Below are 16,872 nucleotides of genomic sequence, written 5' to 3' on the forward strand. Positions count from 1 at the left end.
AAATCGAACTACTCTCGTAGTGTAGACATACCCTGAGTGTCGCTAAGCCTCTGACTGCCAGAAGCTGGGACTGGACGACAGGGAATGGATCACTCAATAAGGCTCTGTTCTGGTCCTTCCCTTTGAAGCATCTGACATTGGCCACAGTCAGAAGACAGGATCCAGGGCTAGATGGACCATTGGTCTGACCTAGTATTGCTGTTCTTATGTTAAGAAGAAATTTAAGTATATTAGGTAAAAAATCACTCCAAGTAATGGTATAGGCCCATTACTAGATGGACATGGTAAACATGTTAATGATGCACAAAGGCAGAAGGGTTCAGTACGGAAGCTTGCTGTGAATGGGCAAGCAGCAGATGGATAGGAGGGGGAGCGAGGTTGAGCTACTGAGAATTGGTGCGGGGAGGGATGGGAGAGGGGCAGCTGGCAACAGGCTGGGAAAGGGTGTCCCAGCAGTTCCTACTGGCATTCCTACAGCAGTTCCTTGGCAGCTGGTGCCCAGTGCCCTGTGCTCCTCCCATCCCTCACTCTACTCTGAGAGCTGGCACATATGTTCCTGTCCCTCTCTGGGCCAAGTGTCTCCACCAGGACCCACGGTGGCTGGAAGGCAGGCACAGGACTGGTGTTCCTACCTGCTCCTCGTGGCCGACCTGATCTCATAGGATGTTCCAGCCCCTCCTCCCAATCCCACTGTCATTTCCATGAGATATTGTGGAGGGAAACATTGGGAGGGACAGAAACATACATAAGCCCCCCCCCAAAATATTTCCCTTGAGGGAGCACTAGTCCCCTACACCCATTGTTCCACTGCCCCGGTTCAATAAGTATTTCTATTTTGTATTTGGAAAGAGGCAGGATGATGTACTCGTATCACATAGGGATGATGAAGTGCTTTCAACCTGATTAGTAAATTAGGAGGATGTTAATATCTACCAGGGATAAATATTTTTAAATTAGCAGGCCCAGTTAACTTGCACCCAAGAGTGCTTAAAGAGCTGGCTGAGGATATTTCTGGCCTGCTGATGTTAATTTTTAATACATTTTGGAAAACCAGGACAATTCCAGATCACTGGAAGAGTGCTAATGCTATGCCAATATTCAAAAAAGGCAAGTGGGATGACCTGGGTAACTATAGGCCAGTTAGCCTTACGTGAAGGCAAAATAATGGACAAACCGATACAGGATTCAATCAACAAAGAATCCAAGAATAGGAATACAATTAATTCCAGTCAACATAGTTTTATGGAAAATACCTCTTGTCAAACAAAACTGATTTCATTCTTTGAAGTGATTACAAGGTTGGTTGATAAAAATAACTGCATAGATATAATATACTTAAACTTTGGTAAGACATTTGAGTTAGTACCACATGATCTTTTAATTAAAAATTAGCACTATACAATCTCAACAGAGCACATGTTCAATTGATTAAAAAATGGACAGATTCAAAAAGTAATTGTCAGTGGGGATTCACTGAATGGGGATGTTTCTAGTGGGGTTCCACAGGATTTGGTACTTGGCCCAACACCATTCAACATTAACTAAAGCTCCTGGAAAACAGCTGGGAGGAAATCTCTGTGTGTGCCACACTCACAGCCTGCCCCTTTAGGTAACGGCTTAGTGACCCCCCACTCCAGTTCTCTAGTCCTCCAAGGAGGCCTCAAGCAACAACAAGGAAGTCATGTCCTGGCCTCCCTGATATATCTATGATAAAAACAACAAACAAAACCCAACACACGCTTGTGAATGAAAATCCCATCCAGGCTTCTCCCTCCAGCACTAAGGAGCAAAATGGGGCCCACACACATTTGTTTTCCCCATGCATGTCACCTTTAAAATTACCCCCATCTCTCATCAGGTCTCCTTGCCCCACCCATCCTGCTCCTCACCAGATGATAATGGCCACCAGCCTCATGATAGCTTCGTTGAGGCAGTTGAAGAACTCCTGCAGGGCCCGTCCCTTCTGCTTCATGCTGCCAATCACCAGGCCAAAGCACACGGAGAACACCACCAGGCCCAGCGCATTCACCCCATTGGCCGAGCCAGGTATGGGGATGGTTTCCTCAAAGCTCAGCACTTCCTGCAGGCTCCTAAGGGTGCGTGTGACGTTCTCCAGGGTGCCGGTGACATTCTCGGGCATGGAAGCCTGTGAGTTGGCAGTGGTCCCTGCTGTGACATTGCTGCTGTGGAGGATGGTTCTGGTGAAGACCCTGGTGCTGTACTGCGTCTTGTACTGAAATGATACACTATTATCAGCTGTGCCCACAAGCCTCTGTACGATAACCCTGCACTTCTCCACAGCTGCTGAGCAGCATAAAGGGCCTGAGCCTGAACTCCCAGTGACTTGGCTGACAACTGTTTGGGCCTGTCTAATTACCTGGCTCAATGCAAGGATTCATAGACGTCTAGATCATAGAGTGTAAGGCTATAAGGGACCATTAGATCATCAGGCCCGACCTCCTGTATAGCACAGGCCCTTACCTTTCACCCAGTTCCCCCTGTTGAGCCCAATAACTTGGGTTTAGCCAATGCAGAATTTCCAGAAAGATTCCGGTCTGGATCTGAAGACATCAAGAGATGAGAATCCACCTTTTCCCTGGGTAGCTGATCGAACTCTTTAAGTCTCTCACTGTCAGGCATTTTCTCCAAGCCTCAAATGATTTGCATGGATTTTTTCTGCACCCTCTCAATTTTTAAAACATCCTTTTAAAAATGTGGATCCCAGACCTGGGCACAGCATTCCAGGGCAAGTCTCAATACTGCTGTTTACACAGGTAGAAACATCTCCCAACTCCTATTCACTGCACCCCTCTTTATCCATCCAAGGGTCGCATTAGCTCTTCCTGCCACAGCATTACACTGAGAGCTTGTGTTCCATGGCTTGTCCACTATGACCCCTAGATCCTTTCCAGAGTCACTGGATACAGGATCCGGCCCCCCATTCTGTAGGCGTGGCCTGCATTCCTTGTTCCTAGATGTCTGACTTTGCATTTGGCTGTATTAAAACACATACTGTTTGAATGGGACCAGCTTACCAAGTGACCTAGATGCTGTGCTACTTACACTCAGGGAAAGAAGTTTCTTCTACAGCTCAGCAGGGGATGGTGCAATGGCTAGCACTGTGAGTGGGGAATTCCATTTGGTGTCATTTTACATCCAACTGACACCGTTGGGCCAGATATTCGGGCTCCTGCTATGGGCCTTTCATACTGCTCCTGAGTGCACAGGTACTATAAAGGTGCGGGGGAACAGCCCTGAGGGACTTCCCCTTGTTCACAGGCAGCACAGGGCTGGCGTATAAGGCCCCACACTGCCCCCTGGCAGGCCTCTGAGCGGAGCAAGCCAAGAGCAGGAAGGGTAGGGCCAGACCAGTCTGTGCTCCAGCAATTCCGGCTGCTGACCAATCTATAGACAACTGGGCAAGGCTGCCTGAGAGCTGCTCTAATTTATACTGGTGGCTGCAGTGGTTGTTGGAGCAGCGCACTCTGGGAGGTGCAAAGGTGGCCTAAACCCATTCCTGGGGCTGCATCTCCACAAAGGGGCAGTTCAGAGTGCAGCCTGTTCTGCACAGGCATAAAGGACAATCAGAGTGATGGGCAGAAAGAAGCAGGCATGGGGAACCGGTGTCCGTACCTGTTTGAAGCAGGCTTCTACTAGGTTCGGCGGGAACATGTTCCTGCAGCAGATAAAAAAAGGAGGTTACGCTGCCATCTGGCTGAGAGCCAGGTGAGCAGGCCCATTGCCTGATACTCAAGGTTAAGCGCTGGCTAGAGTCAAGGTTAGTAAGAGCTCAATGCCAATAGCACTGAGTCTTCTTACAGGTTATTCAGCGCCCTTCCAGATGCTGCCAAGCAAGAAAGCACTCTAGTCCCAAAAATAAAAGAATGTAAAACTTTAGAGCCTACAAGTCCACTCAGTTCTACTTCTTGAAACATTTAAACGTGGCTGTGCTCCCAAGTGGCAGCACGTGGCCCTGGGACACTGGTCTGTGTGAGCTAGGTTTTATGCAGCTATGGATAGGGTCCTAGGATCATCAAAGTTAGAGAAGGAAAAGACCAGACCATCCTCTCCATCTCCATTCTCCGGCACAGTCCAATTTTAAGTGTCCCAAGCTGTGCAGCTTTCACTGCTTCCTGCAAGATGAGTTCCCCTGCTTGATACATCTCACTGTCCCACCCCCAATATTCAGCCCAAATGGTGCCTTTCTCTAGCTCATCAATCACTTACAAGCTCCTGGCTTCTCAGTGGCCCCCACTCTCCCCCAGCAGGCAGACAGAGCTACAGACAGTTCAGGGAGTCTCATTAATTTTGTTTAGAAAAAGTTGACACAGAATGTCATTTCAATTTTTTAAAACGAAAATTCTGGACTCATCCTGCTCCATGGAAAATGTCAGAATTGTGAGTTTTCATTCCAATGTGGAACAATTTTTTAAAAAAATTTGAATTTCCTGTGGAATGGGAATTTGGGGTTCCAACCAGCCCACCTGAACTCCCTCCATTTCATCACTGCCTTTCTGATAGCAAGATGCACCGAACTGAAGGCAACATTCCAGGTGCATCACACCGGAGCCATCGAGAAAGGCACTACAATTTCCATGCACAGAGACATGATGCCATTGTATCATACAGCATCAAACTGCACTGGGCTTTTTGTAGCCACGTCTTAGTGCAAATTCATGTCTAATTCGCTGTCAGCTCTAAGCCTATTGGCTGGTTTCTTGAGTGTCTGTGCCTTGTATAGCCATTTACACCAGGGCAAAGTGAGTGTGAAGTGGGTGTAAATTTCTACCACATCAGAATAGGACTTTACGGCTACTAAAAATTGTTCTGCTTAGCTTCTGAGGCTAGGGCAGGAAGCAATGGGCTTAAATTGCAGCAAGGATGGTTTAGGTTGGACATTAGAAAAATCTTCCTGTCAGGGTGGTTAAACACTGGAATAAATTGCCCAGGGAGGTTGTGGAATCTCCATCATTGGAGATTTTTAAGAGCAGGTTGGACAAACACCTGTCACGGATGGTCTAGATCAGTGGTTCTCAAAACTTATGTACTGGTGACCCCTTTCACATAGCAAGCCTCTGAGTGCAACCCCCCTTATAAATTAAAAACACTTTTTTATAAATTTAACACCATTATAAATGCTGGATGCAAAGTGGGGGTTGGGGTGCAGACTGACAGCTCACGACCCCCATATAATAACCACCCGACCCCCAGTTTGAGAACCCCTAGTCTAGATAATACTCAGTCCTGCCATGAGTGCAGGGGGCCTCTCGCGGTCCTTTCCAGTCCTACGTTTCTACCTTGCATTGGTGTAAAGACTGCACAAAGTACAGGGCAGGGGAGAGTAAGGCCCTAGTTTTTCTCAGCAGCTCCTGCTTCCCAAGTGTCCCTGTGTCTGTGGTGGAAAAGGGGCTTCCTCAGATTATTTTTCCCCAGGCATATTTCAGAGAGATCTAGTTGCTGACCCTATTTTCAATCCCCCCTTTGCATTGTTTCTCTCACCCCTACTATTTGCAGCTCTTCCCAGGGAGGATTTCAAAGCCTCAGGGTATTTTGTGAGAAGCTCTTTATTCTCTTCCCAAGCATGATTAAAGAGATTCAATATGACTGGACAAGGAGAACGAGGGACATATCTGTATTATTTTTATGAATACGATATGCACCTCAGTTTACCTGTTTGATATTATTCTATCTGCCGAAACAGCATTAAATCAAAGGAGGCTGTTAGGGAGAACAAACATGAAATGAGAAGATGACAGAGCGAATATCTTCAGAGAGAATATCAAGGGTCCTTCAGAGACCAGTAGGGGAGCTATTAATTGGGAAATGTCACCTACCTAGCTCCAGCCAGGTTAATAGATTTATTTTCCCCAGGCCAGAGCCTATGATCAAAGGGATACTGAACCAATGAAGACCCCTGCCTAGCAAGGAAGAAGGGGGGTGAGTGGGTAAGATGCTAAGAGAATGGTGCGGGGGCTGTCTGTCTCTCCAAACTTGCAAAGAGAGGATAAAGTTTAGCTGAGCCCAGATGTGTATAGACTTTAGCTGTGGTAACCCTTTTCTCTGCTTGCTATATGCCTTTGGGTGAATTAACAGTACATTGGTTTTGAAGGCTGTTTTTGGGTCACTTTAATCTACTGTGGGTCTCAGGCTCCCAGAGGGAAGTTTTCTTGCAGGTGCCAAATTTAGCCAAGCCTGTTGTGTTTTCATGGTGGAGAAATTGGTGGTGGGCTACACAGCCAGAGAGCCAGCCCCAGAATGGTGGAATAGCAGGGTTCCAGCCTGGCAGGAGACGAGGATTTCACTCGATAGGGACTGCAAAGTGATGTAAACTGCAGCTCACCCTGTAACCATCACTCCAGTCTTAGGATCGAACCCTGCAGTATCCTGGAGACACCTCCCCATGTTCTGCTGAAATATGCTGACCCATGATAGGGAAACTGCTCAGCCTCATGACTAGGGATTTCCCCCTCCTTCCGTGTATCGGAACAGAAACTCCAGCTTTCTATAGAGAGCCTTTCATACACACTCACATATGGAACAAACAAACAAAAAGCCCCAGCCAGAGTAAAAAGAACACAGGCAGAAGTCCAGCAGCAGAGTGGGCTATCAGATGCACCCCGCATAATCATAGAATATCAGGGTTGGAAGGGACCTCAGGAGGTCATCTAGTCCCACCCCCTGCTCAAAGCAGGATAAATCCCCAGATAGATATTTACCCCAGTTCCCTAAATGGCCCCCTTGACGATTGAACTCACAACCCTGGGTTTAACAGGCCAATGCTCAAACCACTGAGCTATCCCTCTCCCAATGGGCAGGTGGTGTATGTGTGCATGCAGTGCAAGCAGTTCTTGGCCCTCAGAGACTGCTTACAGGCTCTGGAGACCAGAGTGGCTGAACTGGAGGAGCTGACAGAGACAGAGAGGTACATAGATCAGACTTCTTGGGACACAGCAAAGCAGACCCAGCCCCCATCTGGCAGTCTCTGTGCTGTTGGGGAGGATGAAAGTCTCGGGGAAGGAGAATATCAAACTATAGTGGAGGAAAACAATCACATACTCGGGACCCTCCTTCCAGATGATGTCATCACACTGAGGATACCCCTCTTGGGGAGGGGACTAAGTTACTAGGAAAAGACAAAAAGAACAGGAGTACTTGTGGCACCTTAGAGACTAACAAATTTATTTGAGCATAAGCTTTCGTGGGCTACAGCCCACTTCATCGGATGCATAGATTGGAACATATAGTGAGGAGATATATATACACATACAGAGAACATGAAAAGGTGGGAGTTGTCCTACCAACTCTAAGAAGCTAATTAATTAAGAGAAAAAACTTTTGTAGTGATAATCAAGATAGTCCATTACAGACAGTTTGACAAGAGGTGTGAGAATACTTAACATGGGGAAATAGATTCAATGTGTGTAATGGCTCAGCCATTCCCAGTCTCTATTCAAGCCTAAATTGATAGTGTCTAATTTGCATATTAATTCAAGTTCGGCAGTTTCTCGTTGGAGTCTGTTTTTGAAGCTTTTCTGTTGCAAAATTGCCACCTTTAGGTCTGTTACTGAGTGGCCAGAGAGGTTGAAGTGTTCTCCTACTGGTTTTTGAATGTTATGATTCCTGATGTCAAATATGTGACAGAGTTGTCATCGGGCTTTGTTGCAAGGATAGGTTCCTGGGTTAGTGTTTTTGTTCAGTGGTGTGTGGTTGCTGGTGAGTATTTGCTTCAGGTTGGGGGGCTGTCTGTAAGCGAGGACAGGTCTGTCTCCCAAGATCTGTGACGAACCTATCCTTGCAACAAAGCCCGATGCCAACTCTGTCCACATATCTATTCAAGTGACATCATCATAGGACCTAATCACATCAGCCATGCCATCAGGGGCTCGTTCACCTGCACATCTACCAATGTGATATATGCCATCATGTGCCAGCAATGCCCCTCTGCCATGTACATTGGCCAAACCGGACAGTCTCTACGTAAAAGAATTAATGGACACAAATCTGACATAAATGGTGAGTTTTTCACAGTGGAGAGAAATAAATAGCAGGGTCCCCCAAGGGTCTGTATTGGAACTAGTGCTGCTCAACATATTCATATATGGTCTGGATAAAGGGGTAAACAGTGAGGTGGCAAAGTTTGCTGATAATACAAAATTACTCAAGATAGTTAAGTCCAAAGCTGACTGCAAAGCATTACAAAGGGATCTCACTAAACTGGTGACCGTGGAACAAAATGGCAGATGAAATTCAATGTGGATAAATGCAAAGTGATGCACTTTGGAAAACATAATCCCAACTATACATATAAAATAGAGCTGTCAAGTGATTAAAAAAATTAATCGTGATTAATTGCGTGATTAATCACACTGTTAAACAATAATAGAATATCATTTATTTAAATATTTGTGGATGTTTTCTACATTTTCAAATATATTGATTTCAATTACAACACAGAATACAAAGTGTACAGTGCTCCCTTTATATTTATTTTTGATTACAAATATTTGTGGTGTAAAAAACAAAAGAAATAGTATTTTTCAATTCACCTAATACTGTACTGTAGTACAATCTATTTATCATGAAAGTTGAACTTACAAATGTAGAATTATGTACAAAAAATAACTGCATTAAAAAATAAAAGAATGTAAAACTTTAGCGCCTACAAGTCCACTCAGTTCTACTTCTTGTTCAGCCAATCGCTCAGACAAAGAAATTTGTTTACATTTGCAGGAGATAATGCTGCCTGCTTCTTGTTTACAATGTCACCCGAAAGTGAGATCAGGCCTTCTCATGGCACTGTTGTAGACGGCGTTGCAAGATATTTATGTGCCAGATGAGCTAAAGATTCATATGTCCCTTGATGCTTCAGCTACCATTCCAGAGGACATGTATCCATGCTGATGACGGGTTTTGCTCGATAACAATCCAAAGCAGAGCAGATCAACACATGTTCACTTTCATCATCTGAGTCAGATGCAACCTCAGAAGGTTGATTTTCTTTTTTGGTGGTTCGTGTTTTGTAGTTTCTGCATCAGAGTGTTGCTCTTTTAAGACTTCTGAAAACATGCTCTACACCTCATCCCTCTCAGATTTTGGATGGCACTTCAGATTCTTAAACTTTAGGTCGAGTGCTGTAGCTATCTTTAGAAATCTCACATTGGTACCTTCTTTGCGTTTTGTCAAATCTGCAGTGAAAGTGTTTTTAAAATGAACAACATGTGCTGGGACATTATCCAAGACTGCTATAATATGAAATATACGGCAGAATGGGGGTAAAACAGCAGGAGACATACTATTCTCCCCCAAGGAGTTCAGTCAAAATTTAATTAACGCATTATTTTTTAAACGAGCGTCATCAGCACGGAAGCATGTCCTCTGGCATGGTAGCTGAAGCATGAAGGGGCATACAAATGTTTAGCATATCTAGCACGTAAATACCTTGCAATGTCCGCTACAAGAATGCCATGCGATTGCCTGTTCTCACTTTCAGGTGACATTGTAAATAAGAAGCTGGCAGCATTATCTCCTGTAAATGTAAACAAACTTGTTTGACTTAGTGATTGGCTGAATAAGAAGTAGGACTGAGTGGACTTGTTGGGGATTGGTCCTGCTTTGAGCAGGGGGTTGGACTAGATGACCTCCTGAGGTCCCTTCCAGCCCTGATATTCTATGATTCTGATTCTATGACTTGTAGGCTCTAAAGTTTTACATTGTTTTGTTTTTGAGTGCAGTTATGTAACAAAAATAATCTACATTTGTAAATTGCACTTTCACAATAAAGAGATTGCATTACGGTACTTGTATGAGGTGAACTGAAAAATACAATTTCTTTTGTTTATCATTTTTACTGAGCAAATCTTTGTAATAAAAATTATAATATAATGTGAACACTGTACACTTTGTATTCTGTGTTGTAATTTAAATCAAGATATTTGAAAATGTAGAAAAACATCCAAAAATAGTTAATAAATTTCAATTGGTATTCTATTGTTTAACAGTGCAATTAAAACAGCAATTAATCACGATTAATTTTTTAAATCGCAATTAATTTTTTTGAGTTAATCGCGTGAGTTAACTGCGATTAATCAACAGCCCTATTATAAAATGATGGGGTCTAAATTAGCTGTTACCACACAAGAAAGAGATTTTGGAGTCACTGTGGATAGTTCTCTGAAAACATCTGCTCAGTGTGCACTGGCAGTCAAAATATCTAACAGAATGTTAGGAACTATTATATACAAAACTACGGGGTCTAAATTAGCTGTTACCGCTCAAGAAAGAGATCTTGGAGTCACTGTGGATAGTTCTCTGAACACATCTGCTCAAGGTACATAATATTAGGAACCATTAAGAAAGAGAGAGAGGATAAGACAGAAAATATCACAATGCCACTATATAAATCCATGGTATGCTCGCACCTTGAATATTGCATGCAGTCCTGGTGGCCCCATCTCAAAAAAGATATATTAGAATTGGAAAAAGTTCAGAGAAGAGCAACAAAAATGATTGGGGGAATGGAATGGTTTAAATAGATTAAAAAGACTTGAATTGTTCGGCTTGGAAAAGAAACAACTAACGGGGGATATGATAGAGGTCTATAAAATAACACAACAGACAATCTGTGGGACTCATTGTCAGGGGATGTTGTGAAGGTTAAATGTATAACTTGGTTCAAAAAAGCAACTTTGTCAGACGCATGTGGGTATTCACCCACGAAAGCTTATGCTCCAATACATCTGTTAGTCTTAAAGGTGCCACAGGACTCTCTGTTGCTTTTTACAGATCCAGACTAACACGGCTACCCCTCTGATACTTGGTTCAAAAAGGAATTCATGAGGATAGGTCCATTAATGGCTGTTAGTTAAGATGGCCAAGGATGCAACCCCATGCTCTGGGTGCCCCCGTATACCTGACTCCAGAAGCTGGGACTGGACAACAGGGGATGAATCACTTGATAAATTGCCCTGTTCTGTTCATTCCCTCTGAAGCATCTGGCACCAGCCACTGCTGGAAGACAGAAGTCTGGGCTAGATGGACCATTGGTCTGACTCAGTATGGCCGTGGCCGTTCTTATGTTCTTACTGTATATGAGCTGTAGCCTATAGGTATAAGTATTTGCTAAAGCTATGTCTACACTACACAGCTTTTAGCGACACAGCTGTGCCGCTACAGCCGTGCTGCTAAAAGACGCGCAGTGTAGCCACTGTTCTCTCCTGCCGACAAAAAACTTCCACCCCCAAGGAGCGGTTAACCAAACTTTTGTCTTTCGGGAGGGTGCTTTTTAACACCTCTGGACGACAAAAGTTTGTCTTTCACTTGCCAGTGTAGACAAAGCTTAGGTAAGGCATAGGCATAAATTAAGGCAGTAATCCAATGACCCTACAAGCCTCAAGGCCTATAAGACAATAGCTTAGCTAAACTAATCAAGAGATAAGGCCCCAAAAGCCTTAACATAAACAGCTAACCAGCATGCGTCTGACAAAGTGGGTATTCACCCACGAAATCTTATGCTCCAATACATCTGTTAGTCTTAAATGTGCCACAGGACTCTGTTGCTTTTTACAGATCCAGACTAACACTGCTACCCCTCTGATAGCTAACCAGCAGTAACCCTAGATCATGAGATATCACACCATAGAATGCTGTAATGACCCAACTGCTGATAGATGACCACACGATGCCTGTTGATATCAGTTTTAGATATTTTTAAGTTAGGAACATCAGCAGATGTCTGACCACCAGAAGGTCATGGTAACTAATTGATGTATATGCTAATGAACTTGAGGTAAAAGGCCTATTAACTTATGGGAGAAGGGCACCTCAGCATTATTAGGTGAGGAAATACAGATAAGAAAAGGGGCTGAAACCCCTATTGAACATGCGTTAGGCATAGGGACATCAGCATAACCCGTTATAAAAGTTGTATCCCAGCCTGCCTGCCTTGGGAGATGCCAGGACGATGGCCACTGGTGATGATGATGCTGGTGAGTATGATGAGGAGGACAAGGACTAACACTTCAGGTTTTTCTGCAATGGATGGTGTGCGTATATTGTTGCTCAGATGCTCGTTTTATGTTATCCACTGGTGATCAGCTGTTCAGCAGTGTGCAGGAGGCGCTGGGGGGAAGGGGAGGAGTGGAGCAGAAAGAGGCAGGGGGAGAGGGCAGAATGGGGTGGGAAGAGGCAGGGCGGGAGGCGGAACGGGACTGGAAGAGGTGGGTCAGGGGTGGGGCCTTGGGGGATGGAGTGGAGTGAGGGCAGGGCTTGGGGTGGAGCAGGGGAGGTCGAGCACCCTCGGGGAACTCTGAAAAACAGCGCCTCGGTCTCCTTTCAGAGCTTATTCAGAGCATGTTCTCCAAGTGCAGGGGTTTGAATGGCTTTCAGTGCAGGATGGTTACCTTATCACAGGGGCATGTTCTTACCGCATACCAGCTTGTTCACTCACCTGACCAGGTCCATGAAGGCATCAGTTGTTTGCACCTGCTCAATCTTGCCCTCCCGGTGCAGTTTGTCCTTGGACCCTTTGCCTGGATGGATGATGATCACCATGAGGATGCCGATGAAGACCGCTATGATGGTGGTCACCATGTAGTAGACTACGGCCCGCAGCCCCATCTTCCCAGAGGCTTTGCCATCCAGTGAGGCCATGCCTGGGCAGCCACACACAGAACAAAGCAAGAATGTCTACCTCTTCAATTGGGGGGGGCTGGAGGGAGACTTTGGGGGTGCAGGGGACTGTGGGATGCAGGAAGCAGACTTTGGGGGCTCTAAGGCGATGTGGGGTGTGGAAGAAGGCTGTGGGAGTGCAAGGGAATATGAATTGAAGAAGGGAATAGTACACTGAGGAGGAATCAGGGAGATGTGGGGTTGGGAGGCAGCGTTTGGGGTGCCCGGAGATGTGGGGGTGGGAGGCAGGTTTGGGGTGCAGGGAGATGTGTGGGTGGAAGGCAGGGTTGCAGGGAGATTTGGGAGGGGTCGAAGGCAGGGTTTGGGTTGCAGGGAGATGTGGGGGGCTTGGAGGCAGGGTTTGGGGTGCAGGGGGATGTGGGGGTCGAAGGTGGGGTTGCAGGGAGATTGGGGGTCAGAGGCAGGGTTTGGGGTGCAGGGGGATGTGGGGGTGGGAGGCAGATTTGAGGTGCAGAGAGATGTGTGGGTGGAAGGCAGGGTTGCAGGGAGATGTGGGGGGTCGGAGGCAGGGTTTGGGGGGCAGGGGATGTGGGGATGGGAGGCAGGGTTTGGGGTGCAGGCATTTGTGGGGGCAGGCGGCAGAGTTTGGGGTGCAGGAAGATGTGGGTGCAGAAGGGCAGGGAGACTGAGTGGGAGCAGGGGAATGTAAGTTGCAGGAGACAGACTTTGTTGAGTGCAGGGGGTGTGGGAGGCAGATTTTGGAGGCTGCAGAGGAATATGGGGTGTGGGAGGCAGGCTTTGGGGTGTGTAGGGAAATGTGGGGGCAGAAAGCAAACTTTGTGGGACATATGAGGCAGACTGAAGAGAAGCATGAGGAGACTGTGGGGAGTGCAGAGAAATGGGGTGACAGAGGGAAAAGGAGGAGGTAGGGTAAAGGAGAAGGGAGTGAAAGATGGGGGCTGGTCAAGGTGGGAGGGGGTCTGGAGACAGGAGCCTGTGAGAGCCCTTGAGGGGATGTGAATTATGAGGCAGAGCAGGTGGGCAGGGAGGATAGGGAGCCAGGACAGTGATGGGGAGCGGGCTGGAGGGTGCTGGAATGGCTGCTGTGTTAGCGGAGGGGAAAGGGAGCCCCCTCCAAGCAGCCATTGGGCAACTCACAGTTTTGCCTGGCTAGCTCAGGTGCACTGTGACCTTGCAATGCTCACACACACTTTGGGGGTGGGCACTTCCTCCTAACGCCTGAAGGCAAATGAATACCTCCAGCCCCTCCCCGCCCCACAGTGCATCTTTAAGTCTCAGGATTGCAGGGCCTGGATCATGGTGCCTGAGCACTGGGGGCTGGCAGGACCATCATGCTTCCCCCTCACCCTTCCCAGAAAGGCACGAGACTTCCTGCTCCCCTGACCTCCACACCAAGGCAGCCAGGGGACAGACAAGTCAATCCCACTTGCCATAGGAAAGGTCCCTCACCCGTGACCAGGCTGGAGACAATGAGGGGAAGAACCAGCATCTGGAGCATCCGCATCAGCAGCTCTCCTGGGAAGGAGAAATACTTGATCTGGCGATAGGTCATCTTGTAGGGTCGGAGGGCAAAGGCCAAAATGATCCCTGAGAAACAAGGGATAAGAAGGGAAACAGGATGGTGTCTGCCCCAGCAATATCTCCAAATCCTGCTGAAAGCGACAGCCCCTGCAATGTGGGCCCTGGGTCCTGCCCCGCTGCCTTCCTCATGCACACCAGCCCAACAGCGGGCCCTGCTGCCTCCTGGACCCCGAGCCTATGGCAGGCACTGGGCCCTCCCCTGCTGCCCTAGGACTGCCAATTTCGATTGGACATATTCCTGGAGGTTTCATCACATGACCTAATCTTTAATTAAAGATTGATCTTTAATTCCTGGACACGCCAGGACAACCCGGAGGGTTGGCTGGCATCCCTGTGCTTCCTGCCCCTGCAGACATGCAATGTACACAGGGCCTATGGCGGGCACTGGGCCCTCCCCTGCTAACCCCTGTCCTCCCCAAGCCCCCAGTGTGCACAAGGCCAATGGCAGGCTAAGGGTCCTCCCTCCTAGACCCATCCCCCACCATGCACATAGGGCCTATGGTGGGCTCTGGGCCCTCCCCCACTGTCCTTCCCCTCCTGCAATGGGCACAGGGCCAATTGGTCCCTCAGAGCAGAGATGCCGAAATACTGTTAGTACCACGAGCAGTGCAAGCCCTTTGGAGACATGACGGTGGAGCCGGGTCCCTAGGAACAATGAGCACGGCAGCCTGATGCTGCTGGGGTGCCAAACCTGGTGATCCTTCCCCAGGAGAGTTACAAAACAAATACCAGAGTGTCCCACCCCTGTGGGAGCAGAGCCCTCCAAACCACTTCTCAAGCTTGAAGGGTTCCCCCAGTTTCCTCCCCATTTCCTCAGCTGAGCTGCCTTTCAGCTTGTGAGTGCAGCGCCTTGGCAGCCAGAGGGATCACGCTACAGCGATGAGAGGCACCTCCTCCTCCGCTCCCTATAGCTTGCTAGCACCACTGTTGGCACAGCTCCTCCTGTGCAGTGGGCACTGAGAGCTCAGAGCCACCTGGTTGGGTTCAGATCTCTGGGATGCCACCACATCTAAATTACAGGCTGAGGTGAGATGCTGACTTGGGAGGGAATGAATCTGTGCAATCAAAGGGTTAAACACAGCCCCCTGTGAGAGGCCTGTCCTTTAGCCATTGCCTCAGTGAGCACGAATGTGCCGGGCATGGAGAATGGCCCTTTCCCCAGGATAAGGCTTCCTGGGACCCTCCCTTATTACAGGGGATGCTGCTCATGTAAATGGTGAGCTCCCCGTCTGGTAAACAGGAGCCACACCATGAGAGTGCACCAGCCAGCCAGCTCTTAGCAAGGGGGGGAACAGCACTGCTCTAAACTTCCCTGCTGCACTCCTGGGTTGTATTTCTAGCCACGCAGCTCCCCCATGCAAACACTTCAAGGCTAGAAGAGTCCATCTGACTGCCTGCATCGCACAGGCCAGAGACTTCAGCCCATGATTCTGCAGCGAGCCAATTGAAATGGTTGAGCTAGAGTGGATCTTTTAGAAAAAGACGTCCAGTCTTGATTTAAAGAATCCAAGTGATGGAGATTCTACCATACGTCCTGCGGCTGGCCTAAGGCGGGTTACAGGACGGCTCCCTGCCTCAGTTTCCCCTCTGGGCAGTGGGGATAAGGAGACTTACCCTGTTGGGGCTGGGAGGCTTCCTGAGGGACTGACTGTCTGTAAAGCTCTCAGAGAGCCTTGTGCAGCGGAGGTTTAGTGTCACTTTCTGTAGTTCTCTTCTGAGGCTGGCTGTTATGAGCCACCGCGTGCTGGAACCATGCTGCTTTGCACATAGGCAGTACCTTGTGCCTGAGGCTCTCATATCATCCTCACTTTCCCAGGAGCAGCAAACCCACTTAGTGGAGGCACAGCTTATAGCAGCACAGGGCTTTTTAGCTAGTAAAGCTATACAGTTCCCCAAGGGAAATGATCTAAAGATGTCCTTTTTCTGGAATAACTGCAACTAAATGAGCACTTTTTGCCTCTACAAACTGTTGTAAAGAATCATCCCGCCCAACATCCTTACACCAGAAAACATTCCTAGTGCAGAGCCAGCCAGCTCTGTGAGGCGAAGCCTGGCTCTGCGTTCCAGGTGGGAACAGCGGACAGTACAATAAGGCCCTGATCCTTCACAGGCATCTGTAGATGCTCTTGCAATGCAATGCCTGATAATGGAGGCACTGAGAGATGAAGGGATTTGCCCAAGGGCACAGAGTGTGCTTGTGGCAGAACCCTGACCCCTGGCACGCTTCTTTAATCACCCTTTGTGCTAGCTTAATGAATCTCCCCAGGCAGCACAGCACCGCCCTGCAGAGCACAGGCTCCCTACCCAGTAGGACAGCAGTGATGGTGAAGAGGACGAAGGCATTTCTCCTGAGGAAGCCCTTGGCGCTGTCTTTGGTGATGCTGTGCATCCGCTTCTTGACCCGTGCTGCCCGCTCCTGCACTGCCTGTTGGAAGCGCTGCACCCGGCTGTTGGAGCTGAGACGCTTGGCTGACTCCTCATTCAGGAAGAGGCTGTTCACATGGCCCCGCTGGTCACTCATAATCAGATCAAGCCCTGGTCCAGAAGACACAGCTCTTGGGAAACTAGGAGGGGAGAAGCAGAGTGGAGAAAGAGCCAGAAGGCAGCATGAAATCTCCCTAATCTTGACAGTGCCCCCCTGGC

At 47.8% G+C, this 16,872-nt stretch overlaps 1 protein-coding gene across 2 annotated transcripts in view; it reads right to left on the reverse strand.

Annotated features, from left to right (window-relative positions):
- LOC112118325 (excitatory amino acid transporter 4-like) overlaps nucleotides 1-16,872 on the reverse strand; it is a 64,863-nt gene that overhangs the window by 28,878 nt on the left and 19,113 nt on the right. The window contains exons 2-6 of one of the 2 annotated variants that reach the window (XM_029913477.1): nucleotides 16,534-16,793; nucleotides 14,098-14,235; nucleotides 12,446-12,650; nucleotides 3,634-3,676; nucleotides 1,890-2,233 (exon numbers count right to left, since the gene is read on the reverse strand). In XM_029913477.1, coding sequence (XP_029769337.1) covers nucleotides 1,890-2,233; nucleotides 3,634-3,676; nucleotides 12,446-12,650; nucleotides 14,098-14,235; nucleotides 16,534-16,750 — 947 coding nt within the window. In that variant the 5' untranslated portion in view covers nucleotides 16,751-16,793. The remainder of the gene's footprint in view (nucleotides 1-1,889; nucleotides 2,234-3,633; nucleotides 3,677-12,445; nucleotides 12,651-14,097; nucleotides 14,236-16,533; nucleotides 16,794-16,872) is intronic. The other variant, XM_024216586.1, reaches the window with a different exon arrangement.

Source organism: Terrapene carolina, unplaced genomic scaffold (genome assembly GCF_002925995.2).
Source record: "Terrapene carolina triunguis isolate 2854851 unplaced genomic scaffold, T_m_triunguis-2.0 Scaffold662, whole genome shotgun sequence".
Lineage (NCBI taxonomy): Eukaryota > Metazoa > Chordata > Testudines > Emydidae > Terrapene > Terrapene triunguis.